Source organism: Garra rufa, chromosome 1 (assembly GCF_049309525.1).
Source record: "Garra rufa chromosome 1, GarRuf1.0, whole genome shotgun sequence".
Classification (NCBI taxonomy): domain Eukaryota; kingdom Metazoa; phylum Chordata; class Actinopteri; order Cypriniformes; family Cyprinidae; genus Garra; species Garra rufa.
In genome coordinates this window covers 52,969,349-52,990,319 of record NC_133361.1, presented here as the reverse complement: position 1 = coordinate 52,990,319, position 20,971 = coordinate 52,969,349, and the positions used below count along the sequence as shown (strand labels likewise).

The 20,971-nt window shown below is 31.5% G+C and overlaps 1 protein-coding gene across 1 annotated transcript in view; it reads left to right on the top strand.

Annotated features, from left to right (window-relative positions):
• kcnq1.2 (potassium voltage-gated channel, KQT-like subfamily, member 1.2) overlaps nt 1–20,610 on the top strand; it is a 39,512-nt gene extending 18,902 nt beyond the window's left edge. The window contains exons 4-10 of the mRNA XM_073833147.1: nt 5,374–5,452; nt 5,534–5,630; nt 8,327–8,467; nt 17,806–17,916; nt 20,035–20,130; nt 20,232–20,363; nt 20,584–20,610. Coding sequence (XP_073689248.1) covers nt 5,374–5,452; nt 5,534–5,630; nt 8,327–8,467; nt 17,806–17,916; nt 20,035–20,130; nt 20,232–20,363; nt 20,584–20,610 — 683 coding nt within the window. The remainder of the gene's footprint in view (nt 1–5,373; nt 5,453–5,533; nt 5,631–8,326; nt 8,468–17,805; nt 17,917–20,034; nt 20,131–20,231; nt 20,364–20,583) is intronic.
• Nucleotides 20,611–20,971: the final 361 nt, after the last annotated feature.

Here is a 20,971-nt window from a genome sequence, read left to right as displayed (position 1 = left end):
AATCTTTACTTCAATATTTAATGAATAGAATTAGTATTTATTTTTATTTTTTAAATTCCCATTTCATCTTTTAGTAACTTTGTTTTTTTTTGTCATTTTTATTTATTTATTTTTGTTTTAAATATGCATTCATATAGATTTATAGATGTTTACATTGTTTTTATAGCTAAAATAAAATAAGTTTAGATTTTTTTATATATTCTAATCATCATTAATAATTGAGAAGCTATTATAATTTTATTCAAATTTAATAACAATTAATATTTAATTAACAGAATTAGTGTTTATTGTCATATTTTAAATTATCATTTAATTGTTTTAAAACTTTTAGTAACTCTGTTGTGTGTTTTTTTTTCATTTTTATTAATTTATATATATTAATTTATATAGATTTATAATTTTTATAGCTGAAATAAAATAAGTTTTTTTTTATTTCAGTTAACAGTTTCAAGTAACAATTTTTTGTTTAGTTTAGTGTATATTATAATAACCATTTTTAATCATTGTTAATATGATGCCGCATAAACTGCATTCATACTAGCAAAAAAAGGAAATTATTTGTAATAATTAGTGAAAAAAAATAAGTACTTCATGAATGAAGTAAATAAAATTAACTATACAAATAAACAAAGATTCCTTCACATTAAGTCACTATTTCATATTTACAGAATAAAGTATATATTTATTTATTTATTTGGTATCATGAATAAGTAAATAAACAAACAAACAAACAAATTTTGCATCAAAAATGATTTTCTTTCACCATAATGTCATCAATTTCACTTCACTGAAACATTTGTCATGTTTATTTTAAATTTTAAAAATTAAAATACAATAAAATAAATTTAACTGGTTTAAAATTAAGTTAAAATTTGATTAAGTTGAATTAAGTTCAATTTTTAATTAAACAAACAAACAAACAAATAAAAATATTTAAAAGTTCAAAATACCAAAAAATGTATACAATTTGTCATGTGGTTTTCATTCCCTGTGGGCTAATTCCAAAATTACATGAAATTAAATTAAATTAATTAATAAAAAAAAATGTAATTAAATTAAGTTAAATTAAATTAAATCTATTAATAAATAAAAAATATTTATTAAATTAAATTAAATTAAATTAATAAATAAAAATATTTATACAATTTGTGTCATCTGGTTTTCATTCCGTTTGACTAGTTTAAAAAATTCAAAAATTTAAATACAATAAAATATATTTAAATTGTATTAAATGAAATTAAATTAAGTTAAATTTGGTTAAATAAACAAACAAATAAAAAAAAATTAATTCCAAAATACCAAATAAATTATACAATTTTTCATGCAGTTTTCATTCCTTTGGACTAATTCAAAAATTAAATTTAATTAAATTAAGTTAAATTAAATTAAATCTATTAATAAATACAAATATTTATTAAATTAAACTAAATTAAATGAATAAATACAAATATTTTTGTGTCATCTGGTTTTTATGGAAACGGGCTTCCGGTTTTCATTCCGTTTGACTAGTTTAAAAAATTCAAAAATTTTAATACAATAAAATAGATTTAAATTGTATTAAATTAAGTTAAATTAGGTTAGATAAATAAATAAACAAACAAATAAATAAAAATATTTAAAACTCCAACATACCAAATATATTGTTATTAAATTGAAGTGGTTCATGGAGCTCTCAATAGTTCCAAACAACTCTGTGCTGTCAATGTGTTTGAATGGGTTTAAGTAGGATAGACAGCAGTTTTACTATATTTGCAGCAATTTCGAGTAATTATTAACACATAATGTGCATTGATTGTGTATTGATAACTACTCTGAATACGCTTTACAATCGCATTTTATACCGGGGAATGATAAAGAGACATAATTAATATGTTCTCATAGTCTTTGGCAGTCAAATGTGACCAAACACCTTAAGTGTAACTCTTATTCAATTAAATAATTGTAATATATAGTTCAGTTCTATTTAGTTAATATTTTGAGGAGTTTACTAAATAATATGTGCAATAATGATCCTGACCCTTTAAAAGATAACATTTTCTAATATAGTATTTATATTACAGTTAGTGTGATATTTAAGGTAAATACATGTAAAGCATTTGTGCTGGTTTATGTGTGTGGTGTTCTATGAGAGCTGTGTGTGGAGGGAGGGGAGTGTTTTTCTGAACGTCTAAATGTATTTCATCTATTTGTCCACATTGTTTTGAACTACTGTACAGCTGTGTGTTGCGATCAGGGCCGTTCAAAGCATTGTTGCGATGTGTTCACTGTCAAACTCCAAAATTAGATCATTTTTATTTTTTTAAAAAACGTCATTACTTCATTTGAAAAAGTTAACACATGTATTTTACTGACAAAATATTTTAGTTTGTTGTGTATATTTTTTTCATTCGATCAGATAACATTTTAATCTGTCATATGGTCGCGGTACAACGTGCCCCTCAGATGTTACAATGTACCCCACCTACGGGGCATGTTGTCACGTTTCACTTCCTTTCTTTTGAGGGACAGTGCACAGCATAAATGAGTGCACCCCCTCTAAAACTTAACAAATTGAGCAATTACTCTTCACTTGAAAGACATATTAGGATTCTTTGGAGATATAATGTTCCAACAGGCCTGCTCGATCAATTACCAAAGAAGAATGTCAAAATTATTTAGCAAATTAAGATTTTCCTGTCAAAGTGATACAATGTTGTGTTGCAAAAATGAGTACACCCTCCTGAAAGATACTAAATAAAACTAAAAAAAGAAAAGTAGTGTAGGTTTAAAGCTATTTTTAACAACCGGTAAATGTACTGAGCCAAATCTTTTCAAGACAAGTAATTTCCTGACAGTTAAAGGTGTTTTATAGCCTACTGAATCATACACAGACTTAATGCTGTCAACAATGCAACCACTTGGGAGAGAACTGCCAGGTGACTTATTTCTTAGCAGAAAAGAGGACAGTGGTACAAGAGGAATGCCAAATTATTGTTTTAAGTGTGAAAATATGTGACCCTGGCCACAAAACCAGTCATAAGGTTAAATTTGACAAAACTGAGATTTATACATCATATGAAAGCTCAATAAATAAGCTTTCTATTGATGTATGGTTTGTTAGGATAGGACAATATTTGGCTGAGATACATGTATTTGAAATCAGAAATCTGAGGATGCAAAAAAATCAAAAAGACTGAGAAAATCACCTGTAAAGTTGTCCAAATTAGGTTCTTAACAATGCATATTACGAATCAAAAATTACATTTTGATATGTTTACAGTAGGAATTTTACAAAAAATCTTCATGGAACATGAACTTTACTTAATTTCTTAATGATTTTTGGCATAAAAGAAAAATCAAAAATTTTGACCCATGCAATGTATTTTTGGCCATATATCAATAGAAAGCTTATTTATTGAACTTTCATATGATGTATAAATCTCAGTTTTGACAAATTTAACCTTATGACTGGTTTTGTGGTCCAGGGTCACATATGTTATTCTTGCTTAATATCAGAGGTGTCAAAAGTACACACATTCTTTACTTAAGTAAAAGTATAGATACCTGTGTTTAAAAAGACTCTAGTAAAAGTTGAAGTGTTGACTCAAATTTTTACTCAAGTTAAAGTAAAAAGGACAGGCTCTAAAACATACTTAAAGTATAAAAGTATAAAGTAACCTTGCGAAGGACAAAACCACCATTTTAGGGAAAAGTTTATTGGACTCCATGTTCAAGTGCAAGCAGAGCAAAATTAAATGACATGAATACAAAAAGCTCTGTTGGCCAATGGTGTTCAAAAACTTGTTTTGTTGGGAAAAAAAAAACTTGTTATGCCAATAGATATTAATAAACAGAAATATTATCCATCAACAACACACTTCGTGTCCAACCTATGACTAACTTCAAAACAGCAGGAGATCATGTGTAGATCTTTGAGTGCCCTCACCAGTTTTATCAGTCCGTTATGCTTCTTGGTGCTATGATTTCCCAACGAGTTGTCGCCTGGTTTTATTATTTTTTTTTAATCGTTTTACGTTCAACGTCTTGTGCATGTCAGAGTGTATAAAAACAAATGCACCAATAGGATTGTCTTTTCTGCGTGTGTTTACATATGTTTCTAAGCGTGAACCAATCAGTCTGTTGTATACATGGCGCATATTATTGACATGGATGGGTCAAATGCATTGCGAAATGGCATAATATTTAAACGCAAAAACAACGACACTGATTTGAAAATGTAGGGAGTAGAAAGTACAGATACTCATGCAAAAATGTTTGAAGTAAAAGTAGAAAGTTGGCACAAAAATAAGTAGTGAAGTAAAGTATAGATACCCGAAAATTCTACTTAAGTACAGTAACGAAGTATTTGTACTTCGTTACTTCCCATCTCTGCTTAATATGCAGTTTTATTACGGACCGTTGGCATGACTTGTACTCGTGATGGAGCGCTCTTGGAGCGAGTGAAAACCACAACAAAAATCCGCTCCTCCCTCCATTAAAAATCACACCGCTCCACTCCGCTCCGTTCACATACTCTGCTTTGGACTAATTCAAAAATGTAATAAAGTTAAATTTAATAATGAATAAAAATATTTTTTAAATAAAATAAAAATTATTAAATAAAAATATTTATACAATTTGTGTCATCCGGTTGTGATTCCGTTTGACTAGTTCAAAAAATTCAAAAATTCAAATACAATAAAATGTATTTAAATTGCATTCATTTCAATTCGGTTGTCATTCTGTTTGACTAGTTCAACTTTTTTTTTTAATTAAAATTAAAAATCATTTAGACTATATCGACAAATTATATTAATAAATAAAAATATGAATTAAATTAAATTAAATTAAATTATTCTGTTTGACTAGTTCAAAAATTTAATAAAGTTAAATTTAATAATGAATAAAAATATTTTTAAAATAAAATAAAAATTATTAAATAAAAATATTTATACAATTTGTGTCATCCGGTTGTGATTCCGTTTGACTAGTTCAAAAAATTCAAAAATTCAAATACAATAAAACGTATTTAAATTGCATTCATTTCAATTCAATTAAGTTAAATTAGGTTAAACAAACACACATTCTTTCACCTTAAAGTCACTATTTTCACTTCACATAAGATTTCAGTTAACATTTATTTTATTCCAGATTCTTTCATTTGAATGTCACTGTTTTCAGTTCATATTTACAAACTAAAGTATATACTTATTTGTTTATTTGACATCATGGATAAGTAAATAAACAAAGAAATAAAGAGAATGAATGAATAAATAAATCAATTCTTTTTGATGGAGTATATATTTAAAAAACTATGGTTACATCAGATCTGTTTATTCATAAATTTAGCATCAAAAATAATTTTTTTGTCATTAATAATTTCATTATTTTCAGATCTGATAGTGGTTGTCGCCTCTGTCGTGGTTCTGAGCGTCGGCTCCAATGGGCAAGTGTTCGCCACGTCCGCAATCAGGTACAGATATGACCAACAGACATACACAAATACCCTCAGTACCTAACAAAACTGACAAAGCTCTGTTTCCTTTGATTGCAGAGGCATCCGTTTCCTCCAGATCTTGCGTATGTTGCATGTGGATCGTCAGGGTGGAACGTGGAGACTTCTGGGATCAGTGGTTTTTATTCATCGGCAGGTACGCTTGGTTTACGCTGTCAAATTCGGGCCTGGTTGTATTGCCGTGACCGTAATACTCACCTTAATACTTCACAGTACAATGAAACCCACTGATTTGATCAAACTGAGCTAATCAGCGCAAGTCTGGCGTGACCAACCTCAGATTTCTCTCCAAATATGGCCTTGTGTATTCACATTATGATAATCTAAGCTCCCGTTTCAGTGATCTAAGGCTTTACGCATTAAATCCAATCACTTCACGCACACATTTTCTCAATCACTTGACCGTTGACGTACGTCTTATGAAAGGGCTGAAGTTCTCAGTGGGCTGATTCATTCAGTGCCTCGTGTGCCTTCATGTGTTTAGGGAAGGTTTGCCTTATAAGGTGCTTTTATACTCCATGGCATTCGCCACGTAAACATTGTTCATTTTTTGACCAGTTTAAAAGTCCCATTTTTACTTGGATTTTCATCTTGGTCTTAAATTGTATGTTGCACCAAAGATGTACCAAAAATGTATACAATTTGTGTCATCCGGTTTTCATTCCTTTTGACTAATTAAAAAAATTAAATCAAATTAAATTAAGTTCAATTTTAAGTTGAATAAATAAATCAATAAATAAAAATATTTTTAAAGTCCAAAATACCATCCTGATTTTCGTCGTACTAAATGAAATGAAATGAAATGAATAAAAATAATTGTACAATGAAATGAAATGAAATTAATTAATAAATAAAAACATATTTATACAATTTTTGTCATTCGATTGTCATTATGACTAGTTCAAAAAATAAAAATAAAAATAAAAAACAGTAAAATTATTTTAAATTTGATCAAATTTAATTAAATTAAATTAGGTTATATTTTAAGTTAAATAAGCAAATTTGTTAAAAAAAACTATTTTTTAAGCGGATTTCATTCCTTTCGACTAATTCAAAAATGTAAAGTTAAAGTTAAGTTAAATTAAACTAAATTTAACAATAAATAAAAATATTTATACAATTTGTGTCATCCGGTTGTCATTCTGTTTGACTAGTTCAACTTTTTTTTTTTTATTAAAATAAAAAATCATTTAGACTATATCGACAAATTATATTAATAAATACAAATATTAATTAAATTAAATTAAATTATTCTGTTTGACTAGTTAAAAAAAAATCAAAAATAAAAAAACTTTAGAAATTGATAAAAATATTTATGCAATTAGATTTTATTAAATTAATTAATAAATAAAAATATTTATACAATTAGTGTCATTCGGTTGTCATTCTGTTTGACTAGTTAAAAAAAATAAAAAACAAAATTAATAAAAAAATTGTGTTAAATTCTATTTGAATTAAATTTAGGTTCAATTTTAAGTCAAACAAACAAACAACAAACAAACAAATAAATAACGATATTTAAAAGTCCAAAATAGCAAAAAAAAAAAAAAAAAAAAAATCAAATTTATGTCATGCAGTTTTCTTTCCATCCCACTAATTAAAAAATTTTATTAAGTTAAGTTAAATTAAATTACATTTATTAATAAAAAAAATAAATACAATAAAGTTAAAAATAAAATAAAATAAAGTTAAATTAGGTTAAATAAATAAACAAACAAACATACAAATAAATACATACAAATATTTAATATTTAAATAGATTATAAAAATTATGTGGTTTCATTCCTTTGGATTAATTCAAAAATTAAATTAAATTAAATTAAATATTTATACAATTTGTATCATTCGGTTGTCATTCTGTTTGACTAAAATTCATTCATTTATTTAAATTAAGTTAAACAAACAAACAAACAAACAAACAAACAAACAAGCAAATAAATAAAATATTTAAAAGTCCAAAAAAACAAAAAAAGGTTTAAAATTTTCAAAAACTGAAATAAAATAAAATAAATTTAACTGGTATTAAATTGAATTAAGTTAAGTTAAATTCTAAATTAAATAAATAAATAAACAAAGAAAAAATAAAGAATTAAAATAATTAAAAGTTCAAAATACAAAAAAAAAAGTATAACATTTGTGTCATGCGGTTTCATTCCTTTGGACTAAATTAAATTAAATTAAATTAAATTAAATTAAATTAAATTAAATTAAATTAAATTTAATTTAATCAATAAAAATCTTACTCATGACACACAAAGATGTACCAAAAATGTATACAATTTGTATACAGTTGTATACAATTTGTGTCATCTGGTTTTCATTCCTTTTGACTTATTCAAAAATAGTTAAATAAATAAGTTAAATAAATAAATAAAAAAATATTTAAAAGTCTCATGTTTACTTAGATTATAAAATAAAATAAATACAATTTAAATAAATATGCTATCTCTTGGAGATCCGTGAATTAATCAGGAACTCAACAGAAAGTGAAGACATTTTTCAAAAAAATCCTTCATGTTAAACTTATTTATTTATTTACTCATGCAGTCATTTTTATTTTTTATTTTGCTGTTTCCATTCATTTTATTTGATTTATTTGATTGATTGATTTGTATTTGTTTTGCATTTCTATAAATAATTTCTAATTTTCATTATATTCATTTAGAAAATACACAGAATATTTGTAGTTAAAAAAATAATAATTCCCACACGGTGGGACTGTTTAAGTGAATTAGCGATAGCAAGAAGACCTAAAGACCTTTTTAACCTAAAATCTTTAAAATTGGTTAATTTGCGTTATTTATTAACTGCCTGTTTTTCCTTTTGGTTCAGGAGCTGATCACCACGCTGTACATCGGATTCCTCGGTCTGATCTTCTCCTCATATTTCGTGTATCTGGCGGAAAAGGACGCAGTAGACGAAGAGGGGAAGACGGGTTTTTCTAGCTATGCTGATGCTCTGTGGTGGGGCGTGGTGAGTTTGTTCTTCCTTTTTGGAAATTTGAGTTATTGGAGTTGACAAGCGAAGAAACACCTTGCTGACAAGACCAGTTTAGACTGGTTTCCATTCGACGATTGACTGAGGAAGTCTTGCTGGTTAAGCTAGTTGGTCTGTTCAAAGATCTTGAAGGACTGCGTTTCGCTTTATTCACAGTAGCTGCTTTCCATAAATCATTTGTGTAGTTCAACGTTAGGTGTGTTTGTGGTTTTTTTTATATAATTATAATCTATTTAGAAATCCTCTTGCCCTCTGGAGATCTGGCGTTACCTCATAAACAAATGAATCGGCGGTTAGTGTGTTCATGGGTGTTAGTTGAACACTAATGCATGTTGTGTCTTTTTTATATAAGATCTGGTCTGGAGAGTTTCGGGGTCCTGCTTTGGGACGGTGAGAATGTTTATATCCACAACTTTAATTGAGGCTCTAAAATGCGTTTAAATATCCAGCGATTTTCTTTGTTCTGTCACAATGCAAACCACACGAGAAAAGAGGGTCATAAAACATCCAGCTACCCACTCCAAAAGGCTGTTGGAATCAGTCCTGGATGAAGTTTCCAGTGCAGTTAATTAAAAAGCTGAATTTAGTGTGAACCGTAATGAGAAACCAATCGTACGGCTGTTCGGGGAATACGAGAGCCACAAAAGCTTGGCCAATGTCCCTTTCACCTCTCGCTCAAAGAGCTTTCTCCTCTATGCCGTAAAGTGTCGGATCCGTTAATTAAAGCTTTAATTGCAGAGGCTCTAGCTCTGTGTGAAGAGGGTCAGAAAGCGTATGGCCACCCGTCAGCCCTCCAATCGCGGACAAAAGCAGTTGTTTGTATGGAGGAGGCGGCATTGAGAAACCCTCGATGGGGGTCGTCTCGCTTTTGTCTCGCTGAAGTCCATAAAATGTAAGATTGAAGGGAGGAATTACAGACGGAATCGACTTGAACTTGGAAAAGGGAATTGAAGAAAGTAGCTTAGAGCTTTATCGCTTAGAGTTTGCTCTTTCATAGCTCAGGAGATGATTGTCGCAAATAAAACCAGACACAACTGGATAAAATGTTTGTCAAGACAAACTTTAAGTCGGGTTGAAAAAGCCTAATCGGAAAGTGTGAAAAGTTTTAGAAATTGTATGGTTTTCAGTCCGTAAAAAGATTGAAGTTTAAAGTAGTTTCGACGCTTAAAGTTTGAATGTTTTGAAGGCAATACTGTTTCTAAATTATTTAGCATGTAGCTAGCATAATTAGCTAACATGTTTGTAACATTAACATGTCAATAGCATGTTGATAGCATGTTTCTAACGTGATTAGCATGTTTCTAACATGATTAGCAAGTTACTAGCATAATTAGAATGACGCTAACATGATGCTAACATTACTAGCATGATTAGCAAGTTACTAGCATGATTAACATGTTGTTAACATGTTTTTATCATGATTAGCATGGCAATAGCGTGTTGCCAGCATGTTGATAGCATGTTGTTAGCATGATTACCATGTTGTTAGCATGTTTCTAGCATGATTCGAACATGATTAGCATGTTACTAGCATGATTACAATGTTGTTACCATGTTTTTAACATGATTCGAAAGTTATTAGCATGATTAGAAAGTTATTAGCATGTTGCTAGCATGATTAGAATGTCACTAGCATTATGTTAGCATTTGTAGTCTTGTTAGCATGATTACAAAGTTACTAGCATTTAGCATGTTATCATCATTACCATGTTGCTAGCCTGTTTCTAGCATGATTAGCAAGGCACTGCCATGTTTTTTAACATGATTAGTATGTTACTAGCATGATGCTAGCGTTACTAGCATGCTTAGCAAGTACTAGCATGATTTACATGTTAACATGTTTTTAGTCTGATTAACATGTTGTTAGCATGTTTCTAGCATGATTAGCAAGATATTAGCATGTTGTTACCATGTTTCTAACATGATTAGCAATTTATTAACATGTTATTAGAATGATTAGCATGTTTCTAGCATGATTCTAACATTATTAGCCTATTAGTAGCATGTCGCTAGCATGATTAGAATGTCGCTAACATGATGTTAGCATTAGTAGCCTGTTGTTAGCAACAAATATGTGAGCTTTCTCCTCTGTGTCGGATCTGTTAATTAAAGCTTTAATTGCGGAGGCTCTAGCTCTTGTCTCGCTGAAGTCCATAAAATGTAAGATTGAAGGGAGGAATTACAGACGGAATCGACTTGAAGTTGGAAAAGGGAATTGAAGAAAGTAGCTTAAAGCTTTATCGCTTGGAGTTGGCTCTTTAATAGAAAAAGCCTGATCGGAAAGTGTGGAAAAAAGTTTAAAAGTTTTAAAAGTTTTAGAAATTGTAGAAATTGTATGGTTTTCAGTTCCGAAAAAGATTGAAATTTAAAGTAATTTTGAAGCTTAAAGCTTAAATGTTTTGAAGGCAATACTGTTTCTAACTTATTTAGCATGTAGCTAGCATAATTAGCTAGTTGTTAGCATTTTTTTATCATGTTTGTAACATGATTAACATGTCAATAGCGTGTTGATAGCATGTTGTTAGCATCATTAACACGTTGCTAGCATGTTTTTAACATGATTAGCAAGGCACTAACATGTTTCTAACATGATTAGCATGTTACTAGCATGAATAGCATTACTAGCATGATTAGCCAGGTACTACCATGATTTACATGTTGTTAGCACGTTTATAGCCTGATTAGCAAGTTTTTAGCATGTTACTAGCATGATTAGCATGTTGTTAGCATGTTTCTAGCCTGATTAGAAAGGTATTAGCATGTTACTAGCATGTTTCTAGCATGATTAGAATGTCACTAGCATGATGTTAGCATTTGTAGTCTGTAGGCATGATTAGCAAGATATTAGCATGTTACTAGCATGATTACCATGTTGTTAGCATGTTTCTAGCATGATTCGAACATGATTAGCATGTTACTAGCATGATTACAATGTTGTTACCATGTTTTTAACATGATTCGAAAGTTATTAGCATGATTAGAAAGTTATTAGCATGTTGCTAGCATGATTAGAATGTCACTAGCATTATGTTAGCATTTGTAGTCTTGTTAGCATGATTACAAAGTTACTAGCATTTTCTAGCATGATTAGCATGTTATCATCTTTACCATGTTGCTAGCCTGTTTCTACCATGATTAGCAAGGCACTGCCATGTTTTTTAACATGATTAGTATGTTACTAGCATGATGCTAGCGTTACTAGCATGCTTAGCAAGTACTAGCATGATTTACATGTTAACATGTTTTTAGTCTGATTAACATGTTGTTAGCATGTTTCTAGCATGATTAGCAAGATATTAGCATGTTGTTACCATGTTTCTAACATGATTAGCAATTTATTAACATGTTATTAGAATGATTAGCATGTTTCTAGCATGATTCTAACATTATTAGCCTATTAGTAGCATGTCGCTAGCATGATTAGAATGTCGCTAACATGATGTTAGCATTAGTAGCCTGTTGTTAGCAACAAATATGTGAGCTTTCTCCTCTGTGTCGGATCTGTTAATTAAAGCTTTAATTGCGGAGGCTCTAGCTCTTGTCTCGCTGAAGTCCATAAAATGTAAGATTGAAGGGAGGAATTACAGACGGAATCGACTTGAAGTTGGAAAAGGGAATTGAAGAAAGTAGCTTAAAGCTTTATCGCGTGGAGTTGGCTCTTTAATAGAAAAAGCCTGATCGGAAAGTGTGGAAAAAAGTTTAAAAGTTTTAAAAGTTTTAGAAATTGTAGAAATTGTATGGTTTTCAGTTCCGAAAAAGATTGAAATTTAAAGTAATTTTGAAGCTTAAAGCTTAAATGTTTTGAAGGCAATACTGTTTCTAACTTATTTAGCATGTAGCTAGCATAATTAGCTAGTTGTTAGCATTTTTTTATCATGTTTGTAACATGATTAACATGTCAATAGCGTGTTGATAGCATGTTGTTAGCATCATTAACACGTTGCTAGCATGTTTTTAACATGATTAGCATGTTACTAGCATGAATAGCATTACTAGCATGATTAGCCAGGTACTACCATGATTTACATGTTGTTAGCACGTTTATAGCCTGATTAGCAAGTTTTTAGCATGTTACTAGCATGATTAGCATGTTGTTAGCATGTTTCTAGCCTGATTAGAAAGGTATTAGCATGTTACTAGCATGTTTCTAGCATGATTAGAATGTCACTAGCATGATGTTAGCATTTGTAGTCTGTAGGCATGATTAGCAAGTTATTAGCATGTTTCTAGCATGATTAGCATGTTGTTAGCATGTTTCTAGTCTGATTAGCACGTTACTAGCATGTTTCTAGCATGATTAGAATGTCACTAGCATGATGTTAGCATTTGTAGTCTGTAGACATTATTAGCATGTTGTTAGCATGTTTCTAGCCTGATTAGCACGTTGTTAGCATGTTTCTAGCCTGATTAGAAAGGTATTAGCATGTTACTAGCATGTTTCTAGCATGATTAGAATGTCACTAGCATGATGTTAGCATTTGTAGTCTGTAGGCATGATTAGCAAGTTATTAGCATGTTTCTAGCATGATTAGCATGTTGTTATCATCATTAATATGTTGCTAGCATGTTTCTAGCATGATTAGCAAGGCACTACCATGTTTTTAACATGATTAGCATGTTGTTAGCATTTTTCTAGCCTGATTAGCAATGGCATCGGCCATTTTGAATTTTGTAGTACAATGTTATATTTTACAAAGGCATTGACATATCATTACAAAACTTAGGATGGGTTATCGGCACGATGCCCTGAAGGAGCCTGAGAAGTTTCGAGTTAGCGCCACATAGTGGTCAAATCAAATATTCGCATGCTTATAACTTTGGGCGTGTTCGACTTATTTTACTGGTGGTCACCTTTTTTAGACTCCCGAATCCTTGCCGAGTCCAGCAATACCAAACATGCCAGGTTTTGTCTTATGGTTTGTGCAACGTTGCATTTTAACGCTTCAAAAACATTTGCCAATGCCTCCAAAGGCAAAGCGCAGTAACTACACATTTGGTCAAAATTGAGTTAAGGCTTAAAATGGTCTTCTGGATCGATTTTGTCCCGTTTCAGAGAAACGTTCAGAGAAATGAGAGTGTCAACATGTTTGACTAGCTGTTGTAAAAACTTTAAAGGCATTTTTCTCAGTTTCAGTGTTCGCGTAGATACTGCACTTTGCCTTTGGAGGGCAGAATATCTTAGAAACCGTTACTCCTATCGACACTAAAACACTGTAGGAAATTCGGAAACATAGCTTGCCGGTTTAATGTTAATTCCCAATTGCCAAAATTTTGATAGTAAGTGGCAAAAAAATCCAAACAAAGTTAGCCATCATCATTTTTTCTCTTCTCATAAAGAAAAATGTCTATAACTCCAAAACAAAATGAGATATTTTCACCAAATTTGAGACATATGTATGAGTACACTCTAAGGACATACAAAACATTTGGTGGGATTGTGCCTCTTGTTGGCACTATAATTGAACAAAACATGAAATTGCCATTGACTGCAATAGAGTATTATGATATAAAATGCTAAATTTTTACCAATGCATTGGTGTACCATTACAAAACTTTGTATGTACCATCAAGACCATGACATGAAAGCATTCAAAACGTTTTGAGTTTTTTTTTTCACCCGCTTTGACTAAAATCACCTTAAAATGGCCTCAATTACTCATTGCTGCACTTGTTCTGATGCTTCCCCTGCCTAGTGCTTGGCCCCGTAATTGCTGCTTGCAGCTATATTTTTGATTGCGATTGTCTCACTTTTGTCTCTGTGAAGTCTATAGAATGTAATTTATAACTAGACACATCTGAGTCAATGATTATCATACAGTAAGATTCTAATGGTATAAAATAAACGTGGATAGCATGTTGAGATCATCTTGAGAGCTTGTGCAGATATGAGCCCTATATGAGACATTAAGATCTCTTTTGAAACTCATGATCAAATGTAAGCAGACGTCTTTTGTTCTCAATCTCAAAGTATCAGAGAAACCATCCAGACTTTAAAGAGATCTCCTTCGTGTTTTTTTTTTTTCCCCTGTCTTTTGGGACAGGGTGAGCAAAGGTGGAACCGTTTGGTTTCTGGTCTGTGTTTTTCTTTTCTGGAGTTGCAGGTGCAGACCACAGCTGGCGCGACACATCCAGAGCCGCATGATGAAACGACATGAATCATAACCGCTCTCGCCAGACGCGCAGCTCCTCGCTAACTTAACAAAGCTGCTGCTGTTTCCTCTGGCCTCTTGTTTTCTTTCAAGAAGGGAGATGAATGTATTTTTTGTGCATGATGAAAGTTTTCAAACGTTTTCAAAAAAACAGTTTGAACACACTTAGCTAAAAACTATGCATCTAAAGTCTTCTTTAATGGCTGAAATTACTTTTGTAGACAAATGTAAGTTCTTCACAGAATAAACAGTGGAGTAAATATGTCTAAACTTTTGCCTTCTAGCATATTTATGATTATAAAACAGATCATGTTGATGCGAAAATATTCATGACATGCTACTAGCTACATTTCTCCAGTTGCTCTTAAACATGTCAGAAAGCGTAAATCTTGATTGAAAAGGAAGAAGAGCAGCGTGCAGATACATTTAGCAAGATTAAAGAGGAGACGGAAAAACTAGCGCTGTAATCGCAGCCCACACGCTTGGAATACCACACACACGCAAACACACACACACATAGTGAGATGTTAGCTTTGGTTTTGCCACACACGTAGAGCATCGACTGAACTCTGTGACTCAATAACTCGACGTGAATCACTTGGTTGGAGAATATTAGGGGTCCCGGAGTCACACACACACACACACAAACACACACAGTCTGGGGCGCCACCCATGGCACTTGAATCCCGGTGACTGTGGACTCCCTCTTGTCACGGCCTTTGTGGTCTTTTGGATGTTCAGTGGTGGGATTAAACCCTCTCGCCAGCTGAAGCACTTGTTTGACGCCTCGTCCTACTTTAGCTCTTTTTGTCCGCCTTGAATGGAAAGAACGCAAACACACCTCGTCACCAGAAAGCCTTCTCGAATGGACTACGCTTTCATGCGCCGCTACAGACCTGTTTGTTTTCCTGCGTTAGCTGAAACCTGACGTTTTGTGCTGGATTAGGGGAAAAACCAACCAAGCGTGAACTTCAATAGATGTCTTAGAAGACAGACTCGGAAATCCTTGCATATGACACGTCCGCCATTTCCATAGATACGTTTTAGATTTATTATGTATTTGGTGCTTGTTTGAACTATGTTGTGTAGACGTAATGTCTATTCTCGTTTGGTCAAGGTAAACATAAAAACTAGAATTTTACAGTTTCGGGTTAAAAAACAAATTCTGCGTCAACTCAACTAGAGGTCCCTAGAGGTTGCTAATATTTTTTTCTGAGGAAAGATAGACATGTATAGTGATGAAACAAAATATTAAATGTTACAGATGTATATTTATTGAGTAATCTTTGTAGAGGGGGTCAAAATGACCATGTTCACCTGAGATTCAGAGCCAAATTATAGGGTGGTAAAATGACTTCAACAAGATGGCAGCATCGTAATGTTATTTTTACACAGAGGTTGGTAGGTCTGTTAGTAAAATCTATTGACTTTAGCAATCTTTGTTGCATTGTATGCCAATGGTGACTATTCAAAAATGGCGAAACAGCACTTTTTAAGTTTTTTACTCTAAAGTTTGCATGCATGTAACTCAAGAAGCATTAAATATATCCTAAAACGCTTTTAGATTTTGGGTCTTAACAAATTTTACTTTTGGCATCTTCATTTTTAATGCCGTATATGGTTTGGTTCCAGAGATATTGGAATTTGAATATCAAAGTTTTTGAAATGTGGTTGAAAATGGGGAAATGGCACTTTTCACATTGTTTACTCCAAAGTTTGCATGCCTGTAACCCAAGAAGCATTAAATATATCATAATGCCCTTTTAGATATTGGGTCTTAACAAACGTTCCTTTTGGCATCTTAATTTTTGGTTCCAGAGATATTGGAATTTGAATATTGATTTTTTTTATTTTTTTTATTTGGTTGAAAATGGGGAAACGGCACTTTTCAAGTTTTTTACTCCTAGATTTGCATGCCTGTAACTCATTAAATATATCCTAATGCCCTTTTAGATATCGGGTCTTAACAATCTTTCCTTTTGGCATCCTAATTTTTGGGGCCATATATGGTTCGGTTCCAGAGATATTGGAATTTGAATAGCGAAATTTTAAAGAAATTTGGTTGAAAATGGGGAAATGGCACTTTTCAAGTTTTTTACCCCAAAGTTTGCATGCCTGTAACTCAAGAAGCATTAAATATATCATAATGCCTTTTTTGATATCGGGTCTTAACAAACTTTCCTTTTGGCGTCTTAATTTTTAGGGCCATATATGGTTTGGTTCCAGAGATATTGGAATTTGAATATTTAAATTTTAGCAATTTGGTTGAAAATGGGGAAATGACACTTTTCAAATTTTTTTTGCTCCAAAGTTTGCATGCCTGTAACTCAAGAAGCATTAAATATGTCCTAATGCCCTTTTATATATTGGGTCTTAACCATCTTTCCTTTTAGCATCTTATTTTTTAGCTCCATATATGGTTCGGTTCCAGAGATATTGGAATTTAAATATCAAAGTTTTTTAAATTTGGTTGGAAATGCATGCCTGTAACTCAAGAAGCACTAAATATGTCTTAATGCCCTTTTAGATATTGGGTCTGAACAAACTTTCCTAATTTTCCTTAATTTTTAGGGCCATATATGGTTTGGTTCCAGAAATATTGGAATTTAAATATAATTTTTTTTTTTTTTTAATTTGGTTGAAAATAGGGAAATGACACTTTTCAAGTTTTTTACTCCAAAGTTTGCATGCCTGTAACTCAAGAAGCATTAAATATATCATAATGCCTTTTTAGATATCGGGTCTTAACAAACTTTCCTTTTGGCGTCTTAATTTTTAGGGCCATAGATGGTTTGGTTTCAGAGATATTTTAATTTGAATATTTAAATTGTAGCAATTTGGTTGAAAATGGGGAAATGGCACTTTTCAAATTTTTTTGCTCCAAAGTTTGCATGCCTGTAACTCAAGAAGCATTAAATATGTCCTAATGCCCTTTTATATATGGTTCCGTTCCAGAGATATTGGAATTTAAATATCAACATTTTAGAAATTTGGTTGAAAATGGAGCAACAGCACTTTTAAAGATTTTTACTCCAAAGTTTGCATGGCTGTAACTCAAGAAGCATTAAATGTATCATAATGCTCTTTTAGATATTGTGTCTTAACCATCTTTCTTTAGCTTTAATTCTTAGGGCCATATATGGTAAAACTCTCTTTTTCTCTTAGGTTACGGTGACTACGATAGGCTACGGAGACAAAGTCCCTCAGACGTGGATTGGGAAGGCCATCGCCTCCTGCTTTAGCGTGTTCGCCATCTCCTTCTTCGCTCTGCCTGCGGTAAACACACTGACTCCTGTCTTTCTCTTAGCACACACACACATATTCTCTGAGCTTGTCTGGCGCCCCAGGGCAGTGTTTTCTTACAGAGGCCCTCCAGTAATGGGGTCCAGGGTTAATGTGGTCCATTTAAGAGTGATAGGGCCTCTAGGGGCCTCCAGGGCCCGCGGTCCTCATGTTACACATTATATAACATGCATCTGCAACATTAGAATCAAGCACAATTAACAAATTGCTGTGCACATTATATATTAAATTATGTATAAATAATATGTAAATTTATGTATTTAATTTTATACACACACCAGTGCTTGAAGTGGGCCGGTACTACTGCCATATTTAATGAATGCAAGCGGAGTCGGTCTACGTTATTGGCGCTGTGGGGTTGATGCATAAAGCCACATACGAGTATGCACGCGAAAACGGCCTATTAAATGCACGTCAAACACATGCATAATTGCATATCATATGCACGCCAAAGTTAATTTCAGCTTATTAATAGCACGCCAAATAGAAACAGAAAATCGTGCTAGTGCGAATTTTCATGAGACCAGGCTCTCGAATCAGTTCATTATAACAAAAACAATACCTTAAAAAATAAAAGAAGCAGGTTTTTGGGATCACATAACTTTAAACGGGTAAACTCCTAAAATGGATTGTGAAGGCATTCAAACAGGAAGTTAAAAACAACGATAATAATGCAGAGAATAGTGACTTATGTCCAGGTGCCTATAAATTATTCTTTTCAGCAAATCATGATCATAATTCAGGATTTTTTTCAGTTATTATTTCATATTACTTTGGTTGTCTGATAACAGAAATACTAAATTATAACAATGGAAACAGTTTTGTTGAGAACTTGGCCTCATCAAATGACAGAATGTGGGCACCGAGAGGCAAACAAATGTAATAATATATAATAATAATGTACATTTTGCATGTTCAGAAGAAGTGAGCTGTCCTGCAAATAATATAAACAGGCTTGTGTAAGTAAATTGCTCATTGCAAAGAAAGAGAAGTAATGGGAACCTGGTATTTCTATGTTCGTTTTTTTTCCATGTGTCGAATAGACATGAACAAGTTATTTGAAAAACATCTATGACCTTTGAAACATGTCTAGTCTTCATGTCGAGTATGGTTTCACTGATAATAAACACATATTTGCTTAAAGCATCCATATTTGTCCATGCCAATGTTAATTAGAGTATTTAAAACTTTAAAAAGTGTTAATTTAAGGTACATTTAGAACAGATAAAAATGTGCGATTAATCGCGAGTTAACTCATGACAACCATGCGATTTATCACGATTAAAAAATTTTAATCGATTGACAGCCCTAATATATATAATAATATATATTAATGTGTATATATATATATATATATATATATATACATAAAAAAATATACATATTATTTAGAATATAAATAATTGTAAAATATAATTTACAGTAAATTATAAAAATATATACAATTAAAATTTATTCTAAATTACATGTTTAAAATAATATATGATAAAATATATAAAATGCAGATTATTAAATATATATATATATATATATATATATAAATATATATATGTGTGTGTGTGTATTTATTCTATATATATATATATATATATATATATATATATATATATATATATATATATATATATATACACACACAGTATTTAATTCATTTTAAAATAATATCCAATAAATGAATATGGACTGAATGATATTTTATTTGAATGTAATTTAAAATAGTTATGTATGTAATGTGTGTGTGTGTGTGTGTATGTGTGTATTATTTTATTTGAATGTAATTTAAAATAGTTATGTATGTAATATGTGTGTGTGTGTGTGTGTATTTCATTTAGAATATTACAGTGAATTATAGCAATATATAACATTCCAAAAAAATCTAATAAATTCTAAATTACATCTTTACATTAATATACAATAAAATATAAAAAAATCCTTATTTTATATATTATATATAAATATATTTTTAATTAATATCTGACAAATTAATATAAACAGATTAATATTTAAATTATATATAATTTCAATAATGACATGCATGCTAAAAATATTACTTTTTTTTAATTTAGTTTATTAAATTTCCTCTGTGTACAGGGCATTCTGGGATCTGGTTTTGCTCTTAAAGTCCAGCAGAAACAGAGGCAGAAGCATTTTAACCGACAGATTCCAGCCGCGGCCTCTTTAATACAGGTGACAAAAGACTTCTTGTTCTCTCAACGAATGCTACGGTTACGACACAATGATCATTTCTTTCTTAACATACCATAAATATAACTCTGTCCCACGTTCAGACGCTGTGGAGATGCTACGCCTGCGAAAAGTCAGACAGCTGCACGGCTACGTGGAAGATGTACGTGCTGACAGGCGACTACATCCCCATCATAAACTCAGAAAACTCCAGCCCGGGAAACTTCAGACGGCTGGTGAGGAGAAACGCTCCCTGCTCCCTACCCCATCTGCAAACGGATATTTCTCTGTCTTGTCTTTCAGGTCCTTTCTGTTGTTTTTGTTGGTCATTGTCATGTTCCTTCCTGTCAATTGTGCCGGTTGAGCCTCCGTAGCGGGCCACTGCAAAGCCCAAACAGTAAAAGCATTTCTCTAGAGGGGTTATTGTGTGTTAAGTTCTCTCATGTGAATTCTCAGAATGCATGTAAAGGTCTCTGTGGGTAAACAGTAGAGGGTGTGATGGGTGTTTCAGTTGAATTTAGATTAGTTTTGGGCAGTAGCTAAGTAACGATTACCTGTTTTTTTCAGAAACAGGAACAGATTATTTTTTTCGCATGGCTACCTTGCTGTTTTTTGCAATGTTTCACAATTTTCACTTAGTTCATTCGGATGGTTCTTGGTCAAACTGTGTCAAATTATAGAAGTAAAATGGATTGGCTATTTTCAGAGCTTTTTCCAGCTTTTACAAAGATCTTTTTCCAACATTCAGGTATTCTAGAATGTAGTCTTTTGAAGATTAAATGCTGCTTTTAATTTTTTTTTTTTTTTACTGTATATTTATTTATGCAAGAATTTATTGCTTTCA